This window comes from Dunckerocampus dactyliophorus, chromosome 3, assembly GCF_027744805.1.
Source record: "Dunckerocampus dactyliophorus isolate RoL2022-P2 chromosome 3, RoL_Ddac_1.1, whole genome shotgun sequence".
NCBI lineage: Eukaryota > Metazoa > Chordata > Actinopteri > Syngnathiformes > Syngnathidae > Dunckerocampus > Dunckerocampus dactyliophorus.
The window spans coordinates 25846209-25860643 of record NC_072821.1 but is presented as its reverse complement, the minus strand read 5'-3'; the positions used below and the strand labels follow the sequence as shown (position 1 = coordinate 25860643).

Below are 14435 nucleotides of genomic sequence, written 5' to 3'. Positions count from 1 at the left end.
AATTACAATATTATGGATGGATGGATGGATTGGTATGATGTCACTCTATTTATGAAGCAGACATGGCCTCCTACCTACACACCCTTCCTGATTGTGGCCTCAATTATTTAAGGGTTTTATTGTCATATGCACAGCAAAACAGGTAGTTATACTACGCAATGAAATTCTTATTCTGTCCATTCTCCCTAAAAAAAAGAAAACACAAGAAAATGAATAACAACAGAAAAAACAATAATACCAATAAATTAAAAGCAACAATAAGATGTTCAGTGTTATGAGTGTGTGCGTGTGTTGCGTGCGGCGTGTGTGAGTGCTTCGTTGGGAAGCCTGATGGCCTGTGGGTAAAACCTGTTTGCCAGCCTTGTGGTCCTGGACTTCAAACTCCTGTAGCGTCTGCCTGACGGTAGGAGTGTGAATAATGAGTGTTGTGGATGTATGCTGTTCCTGATGAGGTTGTGTGTTCTTCGTAGGACTCTAGTTTTATAAATGTCTTGCAGTGAGGGGAGGCCCCAACAATGTTCTGTGAGGTCTTGATCACCCGCTGTAGTGCCTTCCTGTCTTCTGTTGTGCAGTCACCGTACCAAACAATGATAGAGGCGGTAAGGACACTTTCGATCTGCATCTATAGAAGCAGCTGAGGATTTTGGTTGACATGCCAAATTTCCTCAGTCTTCTCAGGAAGTACAGTCTCTTTTGGGACTTCTTGATCATTAGTTGGGTCCTCGCTGATGTATGTGCAACACTTGAAGGTTTTCACCAGCTCCACCTCAGTCTCATCAATAAACAGGGGTTTATGCGGCTCCTTTTCCCTTGTTCTTGGGTCAATGATCATCTCTTTGGTCTTATCTGTATTGAGAAGGAGATTGTTATCACGACACCAAGCTATGAGGTCCGCCACCTCTCTTCTGTATGATGTTTCAACACCACCAGTGATCAGACCGATGACTGTAGTGTCATCCGCAAATTTAATGATGCTGGTGTTGTTCTGGGTGGCCACGTAATCATAGGTGAAGAGCGTGTAGAGGAGCGGACTCAGCACACACCCCTGTGAATTATTGGAATTCAATGGAAGTCCACAACAAGGTTGTTCCTTTTACCTTCTACTATTACTACTACTATGACCACTAAGTCTTTTATTACTCAGCAGTAATCACACAAACTCTATTATTCTTTTTCTGCATACAAAACAACCCAATGCACAAGACTGGGTTGACTAACATAAACATTGGTGCTATTTTCTTTTGTTTTGCATTGCAGCACAGTGAGCAGCCACTGATAGCCCAGTAGAAATTCAAACAAATACATTGTTTTCTAATTTAGGACAAATCAATTTTGCAACGATTTGTCCTGAGAGTGTGGCAGCAGGGATTCAGATACTGTATAATGACAAGATTGGGACAAGTGGAGTCTGGCACTGGTAAATGGGTGGGGTCATGGAGAGGTGTTTTCCAATTCCACAGACATGCTGAGAGCAGCTCTAAGTGATTCACAGAGGAATTTGTTTACTCGTGGCAAAGCTACAAATAACTGCAGGGTTTATATTGGTAGAAAAACTACTTCCCCTGCAGGCAGCCATACAACATAAACAGAACGCCGAAGGGAAATACTGGACGTCTTACGAAGGCACAACCACTACACTTGTTCCACATGGCCACACAGACCCCATTAATCACATGTGGAGTCTTTTTTTTCTTTCTTTTAAACCATGGTGCAAGGATAATCTCACACTGCCAATTTGTTTTGCTCAGATTCAAACAGACCCGAAAACCATGTTATTAATCTGTCTCCAAACGACACCATTTGAAACTCTGAAAGAGGAAAAACCTGCTTTTCACCATCCTGACTGACAGCATTTGAAGACAAATGTTTGGCACGTTTCCCAACTCCATGTGTGTTTGACCCACAAATACATTCTTCACACCTCCAATCTGCTTCAAATGTGTCTTTTGACCTCTGGCACTGAATTCAATGTACAGAACACCTCAGTCTAGGTACAAGTTATTTTCGTATGACGATGATGCAAGTCAAGTCTAAGTCGGAACATATACATAAGTGACATCTAAATTAATCTCGAAGTCACTGAATTCACGAAGGACATATAAAACAGGGTTTCCTCTAGGATTTTCTGAAGCTGTGATTTTGGGCTGCATGGGGGGGCGGACTGCCGCCGCTGTATTGTGCTGCTGCTGCTGCGTCTGCAATTTTTTGTAATTATGATAAATATTTTTTTTTATAATTTCTTTATTAGCTTATTTATTTAATGTTTTTCAACAAAGAGCAGAACATTGCAAAACTGTTAATTTAATGGCAAAGTTGCTGAGAGCACTTAAAGTGAGAGGCTAAAATGTCCAGCCTCCTTTCGTTACCTGACCTATTTAGTCCAATAATACTGTGTGACTGGTATAAAGGTACACAATTTTGTACTATTTGACACAAACCTAAATGAATGAATGAAATGAATGAAACTAACATTTTTTTGTTCAAAATAACACAACTACCGTAAATAAAATCACAATTTTTTTGTTATAGAAATCTGTCCTTTATAAAGAGTATAAATAGAGAGTCCAGGGTTATGATAGCACAGGTGTATCCAACTTGCAGCGCTATTAAAACTGCTTTTGAGGGGAAAAAAAAGGAGAGGTGAGCTATTTGTGTTTTATGTGACTGCCAATTAAGAATTTATTTATTTTTCTTTGACGCAGTGCTGTCAGAAGTGCAAATACGTTTTCTTCCATCAACATATTCTTCTAACGCGTACGTGTAACTAGTTTGCTTTTTCTTTTGGTACAGTATTAATGATTTGGGAGTATGTCCTAACCAAACACAAAATGTCATAAGACGAAGACTACCTGTATAAGATAGAATGCACTGGGGTCAGTCATGTCCGTCGAAATATTCACATATTATGTTGGCTTGTCGTCAAAGCTCACTTGTGATGGCGACGGGGCGGTGTGTACGAACGACAAGCCGTTTTCAAAAATACTGTTTCACACACACTGAAACCATAAAATACTTTGCCTTTTTTTCCTGAAAACCTTTCTGTGTGGATAGCCTTAATCTTACCATATGTCTCTCTCTTTCCTCTTCAGGCATTTGGCAATGCAAAGACAGCCCACAATAACAACTCGAGTCGTTTTGGCAAATTCATCCAGGTGAACTACCAGGAGAGTGGGACTGTGAGAGGGTAAGGAAACATAACATTTTCTTTGCATTTTACTGATGTTTACGTTTATATTCTCAACCCTTTTTTTTTTTTTTTTTAAATCATCGTTACAGAGCATATGTGGAGAAGTACCTCTTGGAGAAGTCCAGGCTGGTTTACCAGGAGCACAATGAGCGGTAAGTGCATCTTTGAGTGGCAGATCATAATCTCAAAGCACACGGATGTGTGTCACAGGAAGTTCCATAGCAAACCTCACATTATAAGTGTTTTGCTGGGTGCTCAATGTGTAGTGTTTGCTGAAGTACGGAGTCAGCACAGGGGAAAAAAAAAAAAAGTACATCACATTATTTGCCCCCTGCCTCTTGCCCAAAGTCAGCTGGGATAGGCTCCCACTGAGCGATGACTATCTAATGTGTGTGAATTAAACTTATTTATACTCTAATGCAATTTTTTAACGTTTTAAAATCGGATTAATCACAGTTTACAAATGACTTAATTGTGATCAATCTCCATTTGCAACTATAACTGAAATACACCCATTTTCACTGTTGTTTTTTTTAACAGAAAGAAACATAACAGAGCATAATTATATTATATTTAAAATACTTTATATGCATTAACAGCTCCAAATGAACTCAGGCTCAAAGATACTACACACCAGGGGTGGGGGAAATAATGGATTCTTAGATGTATCGAGATGCGGACATTGATGATTATTCATCGATTCATATATGTCAATAATCAATGCTGACAGAACAAAAAAACGGAACAAAAAGACATAAAGCGGAAGCACCACCCGGATAGTTTATGGTGGTGCACGTAAGTGTAAGATGCTATGTCACTGCGCAATACGTACCTGGAACGCAATCGGTCCGCGCATGCGCAAGGACTACTATGTCTACATGCGACCAGTATGGCTGAGTGTAAACTCTGTAGCAGGCGTCTGGAAGCACTTTGGCTTTCATGTAGTTGAAGGTCTGATGACGTGTGCCATGTTTGACTCCAGTTGCCGCAAACATGCTGTGGTAAGTTTGCATGCTTTTGCTTCTTTGTTGGAACCAGAAATGATTGCTATGGATGTTATGTGAGTGTGCACCCTCGGTGTGTCACCGCATCGATAAACTGAATGCGGGCACCTTCGTGGAGGTGTATGCGTGTGTGTGGTGCCACTCCGTCACAGAGAAGGAGAGCTTTCTTGCTTTTTTGCGCACTTTGGAACCCAGATACAACGTCCCATCGCAACGTCATTTCACTGACACTGCAATTGTCAATAAGGGCAGCCTTTTATTTTTTTGGTCATTCATAATATGCTGACGTCTGCAAGCATTATTCTTGTTTGAGAGCCGCTGGTACAGAAATCTATATTTTGTATGAATGCTGTTTTTGACTGCTATACAGCAAAAATATTATTTTGTCAGAGATTCTATGCTCAGGATTTTAGTTTGAATTCAGAAGTCTTGATTATTCATTTGTGAATAATGGCAGATTTTTTCAATCTGGAATTTTGAGTTTAATTAAAACAATCGTTCAATGCCTACGGCCTATGGTTAATGGCTATGGTTCAAGCTAAATGATAAACATTTTCTGTGCCTGACTTCTGTGTTCACTTTCAAGTAAAAAAAGAACAACAAATAATTTTGTCCTTGTTTCATTAGTTGGAAAATCCAGTGTGACATCTTACCCCATATAGTGAGACCGCTTATCCGATTGTGCGGTAACATGTCACATGTTCACTCTCTGTATTTGATTGCTTATAACTCTGCACTGACAAGATATACAGTAAAAATGTCATGAATACAAAATATATACATACCCAAGACTTTTGTCTTTCACTTGGTACACATTTGGTCTTTACATGATGTATTAACTGTAAAAAAATGTATCAGAGTGTAAAAAAGTGTGACATCTAGCCACGGTCTCCTTACACAGGGAGTAAAAAGAAATTATATATAGAAAAAAATATGCATGAAAAAATTGACAAACTATTGATCACAAAAAAAGATACATCGAGATGCATCGATAATCGTTTTATCATCGCATCGCAGGCCTGTGAATCGTAATCGCTTCGAATCGTGAGGCGGCCAGAGATTCCCACCCGTACTACACACCATTATATATTTTTTCTCCTTACACTCTCTCTTGCATGTCTCTTTGCAAATCCTCTGAACTAATCTAGGCTGGAGTTACAGCCATTTAGAGCAGTATTGTAATTTTACAACTTCAAAAAAATTTTGTATCTAAGCAATACCACATTTTCATTCCTACACAATTAAATTGGGCCATCTTATCCTTTGCTCTTTTTTATGTGGAAAATAGAAGAAATAGAACATTGCTTGAATGCCCGGTGGATCCATGAATGCACCTCGCAGCAGGGTAGAGAGTAAGGAAGTGCTCCAGGGATGGTCAGATAGACGTGTTTACAAGTTGGAGATACAGTACATACAGGTGCTGCTCAGTAAATTAGAATGGGACGAAAGACTTGATTTATTTCAGTAATTTTCATTCAAAAAGTGAAATTGTATATTATATACATTCATTACACACAGACTGATATATTTCAAATGTTTGATTCTTTTAATGATTATATTTTGATGATTATAACTGAAAACTAATGAAAATCCTAATTTCAGTATCTCAGAAAATTGGAATATTACTGTGACGAGTAAAGAAAGGATGTTAGAAATGTTGGCCAACTGAAAAGTGTGAACATGAAAAGTATGAACATGTACAGCACTCAATGCTTGGTCAGGGCTCCTTTTGCAGCAATACAGTCTGGCGTATCGCATTTTCCTCTTGACAATACCCCATAGATTTTCTCTGGGGTTGAGGTCAGGCGAGTTTGCTGGCCAATTAAGGACATGGATACCATGGTCCTTAAACCAGGTAGTGGGAGTTTTAGCACTGTGTGCAGGTGCCAAGTCCTGCTGGAAAATGAAATCTGCATCTCCATTAATTTGGTCAGCAACAAGAAGCGTGAAGCATGAAGAAGCATGAAGCATGCTCTAAAACTTCCTGGTAGACGGCTGCACTGATGTTGGACCTCAGAAAACACAGTGGACCAACACCAGCAGATGACATCGCACCCCCATCCATCACTGACTGTGGAAACTTTACACTGGACTTCGAGCACTGTGGATTCTGTGCCTCTCCTCTTCCTCCAGACTCTGGGACCTGAAGTGATGTGATGGTGCTTGTTGTCCAAATATGCGAGCACAGAACTGTATTATAATAAAATAGTATTGTAATTCAAACCATTACCAGTTGTGCATACAAATAACCCACACAGACCCAAATGTAGCCACAAGCATGTCAACTGAATGATACTGCATCATGTAGTACTTTTAACCAACTCTGTCTGTTAAAATGCAAAGCATTAAAGATAGAAAAAAGAGTGGCTTACATTTTTGTGCACTTAGAATATTCTGAGTGTGTGGCGTACCTCGGAATCGAGCTGTACCGTTTCCAGCACTTTCAATGTGCTGCGCCCTCGTTATGTGACACTTGAGCTACATTGTCCATAAAACCTCATCCTTGGGTCTTTATTTCCTCCTAATTGACAAGTATTGGCTTGAAAATTGGCAAAACTCATGCATGCCCATGTGTTTAAATAAGTAACATGGTGGTGTGGGCCAGTGTGTGATTCATGGGGCAAATTCACTTCAAAGCAAGGCTTGACACTAATGTGGCGGCCTGCTGGCTGGAGGTTTTAGTGAGGGTTAACCTCACCATTGGGGGTCGTAGTGGGCCTCATGTTAGTCTCCCCTTAATGAGATGGATTGCTGACTCCAGACCCATAAAATATATGTTTTTTTTTTCCAAGGAGGACCTTGTGTGCAGCTTCTGACCTCTAACCTTTATGTTGCTGCTAGATGTTGCCTGAGAAAGAGTGCACCTTCCCGAGCACGTCTACACAAACAAACCTGTTCTTCCTACCTGTTATAAATACTTGTTTTTCCTAGTTTCTGTTGTTTCAATTTCATGTCAGAACATTGCTCCAGTGACAAACTTACTTGACAGTGCTTGTTCGGATGGTACACCAATGGCATTGATTGACATTTACAATGCATGCTCAAAAAATAGCTCATTCTTAATACCTTGACATTGCTTTATGCATCGGATGGAGAATATCGGCGATATCGATCCAATACTTATACTTTGTGCAAATACACCTAATGTGTCTGGTCAATTTTAAAATGTAGTGTATTTCAAATCATAGCATAGCTCACAGCATAAATAATACAATAAATCAGAGTTTTATTTTATAAATAATACATTTATTTATTTATTTAAAACTCTTAAGTATATTGAGGTACAGTATTACAGTATAGCCCAGCTAAAACAGTATGCAACAGTCTCAACAAACTGAGACTGACTAACTGAGCAGTGTGCCACTGCACTTATGTATTATGCACCACCCAGGCAGAAGAAAATGTAGTTCCCACCAACCACGTATCATTGAGACAAGATCTCAGTCATTTAGTTACTTTCCACTGTGTTCCTTTTAATGATATACATTACCTCAAATTACTTTAGTATCTTAGTGTTGATATTTTTATTTGAGAATCGATCTTAGAGCATAGAGATCTGGTATCAGAGGTATCGATATTTCAGTATCAATCCGCACATCACTTGTCCTCGGTTTACGGCGTCCCATGTTACAATGTTTCGTGGTTATGATGGCGCACCCATAAATAAATCTAAAACTTTTTTTTAATTTGTTAATTTTGTTCCGTAAACTCGAGACTAACTCAAGAAGTAGTTACACCTCACGGCGGTGGAAGAATTCACCGCTCAGTATTGGCTGCACTCAGTTGTCTCAGTTGCTTGACAATCAAGGATAAACCTCCTGACATTGTAAGAATGACGAGGAGGTAGTCGATCAACTTTCTCTTTATTGCAAAAACAAACCAGTGTTAATTTAGGTGTAAATTGACCCCTAACACAAAAAATTGACTTACAGTGTGTTATAGAACTGGAAGTCATTCGTAACCCAAGGACCACCTGTATTCAATCATTAACTCATTCAATCCCAGCCATTTTTCAAAAGACAACTCCCTTCAGTACCGGCCATTTTAGATGATTTTGACATTTTTTAAGGCATACAGAATATTGTGTGTTATGGCTATATAAACATGGAACCTACCAAAAGAAAGATTTGACTGCCGTCTTTCATCAGAAAATAGTTTGTTGCTGCCGTTCTTTAGTAATCATCAGTCGAACATAGCAAGCATCCTTTTTCTATACCGCTTCTCCTCATTAGGGTCGCGGGGGTATGCTGGAGGCTATCCCAGCTGACTTCGGGCGACAGGCAGGGTACACCCTGGACTGGTCGCCAGCCAATCGTAGTACACATATATACAAACAACCATTCACACTCACATTCATACCTATGGACAATTTAGAGTCGCCAATTAACCTAACATGCATGTTTTTGGAATGTGGGAGGAAACCGAAGTACCCGGAGAAAACCCACACACGCACGGGGAGAACATGCAAACTCCACACAGAAATGACCAAGGGAGAATCGAACCCAGGTCTTCCCGATCTCCTGACTGTCACTGTGTGGCCAACATATCAGTTCCCAACAAGGGAGAAAAAACGCTTTTTGTGAAAAGATACATTCCAAGCAAAAATATTTGCTTTTGTGACAGCTCAAAAATATATAAACAACTATACCACAACAGAAACAGTACAAAAAAGGGTTGTTTTACATCAAAATAATAATTTATTTACTAATATAACATCATGAACGATTGTTCATGGTGTTATATTACTCTGTCTGCACATGCTTGTGCACGAGCGCGTGTATGCGTGTGCATGTGTTAAAATTTTCCTACAATGTGTAACCTTCCGCACGCTACTCTTCCACTTCCTCCTTGCTGCAGAGTGTGTTTTTACATGCAAAAATCCATGCCGAGATCTTATCAAATGGACTTCTGCCACCTTGTGGCCATATTTATGGCTTAAACTGCTCTAACAGTAACATCTTTTAGTGTGTGCTTGTGTCATCATCACCTCTTTTTGTCTCTCACGCAAACATAAAAGATGTATAAATACGTCTTTGGTATTGAATGAGTTAAAATTTGTCCTAATACACTCGTGATCAAACTTTCAATGATTGCAAGAATGTACATTTTGTACTGTTGGATCTTAAGAAGGTTCTAAGTAGACCTTCAAAATGCCTTCCCCCACACACACACGCACACACACACACACGCACACACACACACACACACAGCAAGGAACCTTACACCCCAGGTGCTGCCCAGGCACTACATGAGCCCAAAAGGTCTGTGCGTGTTTCCTTATTATTATGGGTCAAAAGTTGAATTCCTTGAAAAATGCGTATTTGCACATGTTTAATTTCATGACAACAAATATATTTTCTTCTTATTTTCTTTTTCTGTCACCATTTGGCCCACAATCACAGTGGTGGTTATCATTGATAATTGTCAGGAAGAACTCTCACATTGAATAACAACACATCCTTACTGGGAGATGTGTGTGTTTTGGTGGGTTCTCAGTGTTGTTTACTTACTAAACATCTCCCAAATATTTCTGGTAATCCAATTGTAGAAATAGAAAGATATCAGATTTATAGCAGAGTGACAGTACTTATATTAACGTCTGAGTCCAACTAATCCATGCATGATGCTTGTCTTCTAGAAACTACCATGTGTTTTACTACCTGCTGGCAGGAGCAAGTGAAGAAGAGAGGACAGCCTTTCATCTCATGAAGCCAGAAGATTACCATTACCTCAGTCAGGTAGGACTTGCTGTCTTGCATAATAAACTGTTTAATTTTCAAATCAAAGTATTCTCCATGACTTGGGAATTTTCTGTTGATTTTGAAAAAGGTCAATAGGGTTTAAGGACAAAAAGACGGCTGCCGCTAGCATTGCAAGTTACCGAGCTAACCAGCTAACCTCTGCAATTTACTTATCCTAAACTTAAGAAAGTGTTTCAAACGAAATGCGGAAGAAGGACAAAGAAGCCAAAAACTTAACTGAAACACACGGAATAAGAGTAGAAACCCCCCCCCCCCCCCCCCCCAACTCCACCCCCACCCCCCCACCCACCCGAAACACACACCCACACACACACACACACACACACACACACACACACACACACACACACACACTCGATCTCAGCAGTGGCATGTCGGCTCGGCTCTGCTGGCTCTATAGCCAGTCTCCATGTAGTGTGAAAGGTAATATAATCTAACATCATATCTCATATCATTACTGATGCATCGTGATCAGAATACTACGTATAACTTGTCTTTCAATATTTTTGGACTAATATAGGCCATAGTCAACCACAAAAAACTTTACATAGTGTTGTGGCCAGTGAGTATAGTTCCTGTCACTCACACGCACAAACACTCCACCTGTCGCTGGTTTCATTTTTGTGGTTAATTTGGGCTATTTATCATGCATCATCATGGTTTTACACACATGGTTAGAGTAGAAAAATTCTTTAACACATGCACCACCACTGACAAACACATGCCAACAAATGGCATTTGTCTATTGGCTCACCAGGAAAACAGGTTTCACATAACCACGATAAAGTGTCATACACACTTATGGAATGTGGATGTTGTGTAAAACTTGTTGCTGCCTCAGAGCTATGACATCCATGCAATGACTACCCGCTCTCGTCCTATGAGATCTTAACGCCTGCACTAAGAAGAGCTAGGAATTCCTTTCATCCTTCACACCCATGAACAGCACAAACATGCATGAATATATAAAGTATATCACACATTCTTACACTCTTTATATTCTTCCCTTCTTTTGGATGCTGCTCATTTGCCTTCTGTCTCTTCTGTGAAATCCAAATAAAACACTCCCTGTTTTGTCGGTGAAGTTAAGGCAGTGTGTATAGGATCTGTAAACATGCTATGCATTTACTAGCCACAGTCATTATTCCGTTTTCATTTTACCAAAACTTTTGCTATGTGTTTTCTATTCATGAGTCCTTATTTTAAACACACTGGATATATGTAAAAGATTCCCAAGCACAATGCTTTCTATATACAGGTATAGCTAAATAAATTAGAATGCCTTTAAAAAGTTAATTTATTTCAGTAGTTCAATTCAACGCAGTCCTGGGTGTACACTTTCTGTCGCCCAAAGTCAGCTGGAATAGGCTCCAGCTTACGTGTGACCCTAATGAGGGCAAACGTTATAGAAAATGGAAGGATGGATAGGTGGATAGTTCAATTCAAAAAGTGAAACTCTTATATTCTACAGATTCACTACATAGAGTGTGATCTATTTCAAGAATGTACTTCTTAATTTCTTTCAGCTAATTAAACCCCAAAATTAAGTTACTCATGAAATTCAATTAATCTCTTAGTCTGAATTGAACTCAACTGTCACTGGACTGGTTCTCAGCCGAGTGTGAAGCGGCTGTGATGAGAATCAGCACCACCAAGTTCGAGTCCATGGTTCTTCCCCGGAAAATGGGAGTGCCATCTCCGCATCAAGGATGAAGTCCTGCCCCCAGTGGAGGGGTTTAAGTACCTCTGTGTCTTGTTTATGAATGAGGGAAAGATGGAACGTGAGATTGACAGACGGACAAGTGTGGAATCTGCAGTGATGTAGACTTTCTGGTAAAGAGGGAGCTGAGCCGAAAGGCAAAGCTCTTAATTTACCTGTCAATCTACGTTCCTACCATCACATACGGTAATGAGCTTTGGGTAGTGACTGAAAGCACAAGATCGCGGGTACAAGCAGCCGAAATGAGTTTTCTCCATAGGTGGCTCTCTTGGAGATAAAATGGGACCACCAATTAGTAATGCCACCCGGACGCCTCCCTGGGGAGGTGTTCAGGGCACGTCCGACCGGTAGAAGGCCTCGGGGAAGACCCAGGACACATTGGAGAGACTATGTCTCTCAACTGGCCTGAGAATGCCTCGGGATCCGCCTGGAGGAGCTGGACGAAGTAGCCGGGGAGAGGCCCTCCCTTTTTTTTAGGTTGCTGCCCCCGTGACCTGACCTCAGATAAGCAGAGGAAGATGGAAGGATGGATCGTCAGAATTGAATTTATGAAATCAGATAACCTTTGCATGATATTCTAATTGATTGAGATTAGGGTTGCACGCTAATTATTGAACCGATAGTATGAAGAATTATGACGTCGACGACTGATAAATCCGATAACATTAAAAAATAGCTCCGTAAACCAATTACCCGTACTGTGCTGTAGGTGGGTTCGCGTGATAAAATCAAGCGCTCCTATTCTGTAACGTGCTGCAAATGGCCTGTCATAACTTTCCCTGAGGTCAATTTTAAACAAACATGGCAATCATGTGGGACTTCTCACTGTGTCAGAGGAAGACATTTTGCCAAATGCTCCAAATGCTATGCAAACATTCCGCGATGAGGGAAAAAAAAAAGCTTCAACACATCAAACCTTATCAGCCCGGAGCTTGTTCCTATTACTGCAACATTTGAAAAGTGCAAAAACATTTGCCAGGGATGACCCAATGGAAAACCCATTGGAGCCACGGTTTGTACTTCTGGGCCCCTGCTCTTTTTTTTATTTTCATTTTTTTAAGTTTTGTTAATAGTAGTGATGTTGTGATATTTGGTAAGGACAAATCTATAGGTACAGTTTGTCAAATCAGACATTGTTTGAGTTTTTCGTACCTCCAAGTGTGGAGAAACTACATTACTACAATCTGAATTTGAAAAATAATACATATAAAAAGTCATCGGTATTGGTATCATTCTTGAGAAGCAGGAAGTTATTGTTATCAGCTTCAAACATATGTATTGTTAGTCCCTAAGATTCACCTGTATGTTATTTTATTTAGCAAGAGAATATACATTGCTACAAAATAGTACGTAATTTTCTTTCCAAAGAAAAAACTGTTGTATTAGGAATTTTGTACATTTCTTGCAAATAATTTGTGAAATAAAAGTAGTTCCATTAGAACTGATTATATTGTAATATTTAAAATGATCTGTCGTTAAAAATGATTTATTGAGATCATTGTGTTTGTCAACTTTATAGCTATTTTATGAAATTAACATTGCAGCCTTTGTGTACAATTGGCAATTGTAATTTACAACTTTCACTGTTTAAAGTGTTTATTTTCATACATCCTCCCACACCAGCAACAAAAGGCTACATGAATGAAAACAATTCATCCTATAAACTCATAGTTGGCTTTAGGAAACAGTCTGCTGTTTTGGCACTAAAACACAGCTTTCATTGAATTACTGAACGTGTCAAAGTCTGTGAATAGTTTTGTAATGCTTCATAATCCTTGGCTCGATCTGTGTATATGTATGTTGTCAGCTATTTGTATATGCTCAACTTTCTCTTGTTTTAACTGCATGTTCATTACTGCTGGTAGCACATAAAACTGTGTAGTAAATGTTCAAGTCTACAATGTATCATGTCATACAGTGGTGTGAATAAGTGTTTGACCCTTTCCTGATTTCTTATTTTTTACATGTTTATCACACTTACATGTTTAAAATCATCAAACAAATTTAAATAGTAGTCAATGACAACACAACTGAACACAAAATGCAGTTTTTAAATGAAACTTTTGATCAGTAAAGGAGAAAAAAAATCCAAAGCTACATGGCCCTGTGTGAAAAAGTTATTGCCCCCTAAACCTAATAACTGGTTGGGCCACCCTTAGTAGTAAGAACTGCAATCAAGCATTTGCAACAATTTGCAATGAGTCTCTTACAGCTCTGTGGAGGAATTTTGGCCCACTCATCGATGCAGAATTGTTGTAATTCAGCCAAATTGGAGAGTTTTCGAGCATGAACCACCTTTTTATGGTCATGCCACAGCATGTCAATAGGATTCAGGTCAGGACTTTGACTACGCCACTCCAAAATCTTCATTTTGTTTTTCTTTAGCCATTCGGAGGTGGACTTGCTGGTGTGTTTTGAATCATTGTCCTGCTGCAGAACCCATGTTCATTTCAGCTTGAGGTCACAAACAGATGCCTGGACATTCTCCTTCAGGATTTTTTAGTAGACAGCAGAATTCATGGTTCTATTTATCACAGCAAGTCTTCAAGGTTCTGAAGCAGCAAAACAGCCCCAGACCATCACACGACTACCATCATATTTTAAATGGTAAATGGTCTTTCACTTGTATAGCGCTTTTCCACCTCCAAGGCACTCAAAGCACTTTGACACTGTTAGCACATTTACCTACTGATGACACAGCAGTAGGAGCAACTGGGGGCTCAGTATCTTGCCCAAGGATACTTCAACATGATCATGGGAGG

At 39.6% G+C, this 14435-nt stretch overlaps 1 protein-coding gene across 12 annotated transcripts in view; it reads left to right on the top strand.

Annotated features, from left to right (window-relative positions):
• myo9aa (myosin IXAa) overlaps positions 1–14435 on the top strand; it is a 155279-nt gene that overhangs the window by 77938 nt on the left and 62906 nt on the right. For all 12 annotated transcript variants that reach the window (XM_054771678.1, XM_054771671.1, XM_054771675.1 and 9 more), the window contains 3 exons: positions 3090–3184; positions 3277–3339; positions 9830–9929. In XM_054771678.1, the coding sequence (XP_054627653.1) occupies positions 3090–3184; positions 3277–3339; positions 9830–9929 (258 nt within the window). The remainder of the gene's footprint in view (positions 1–3089; positions 3185–3276; positions 3340–9829; positions 9930–14435) is intronic.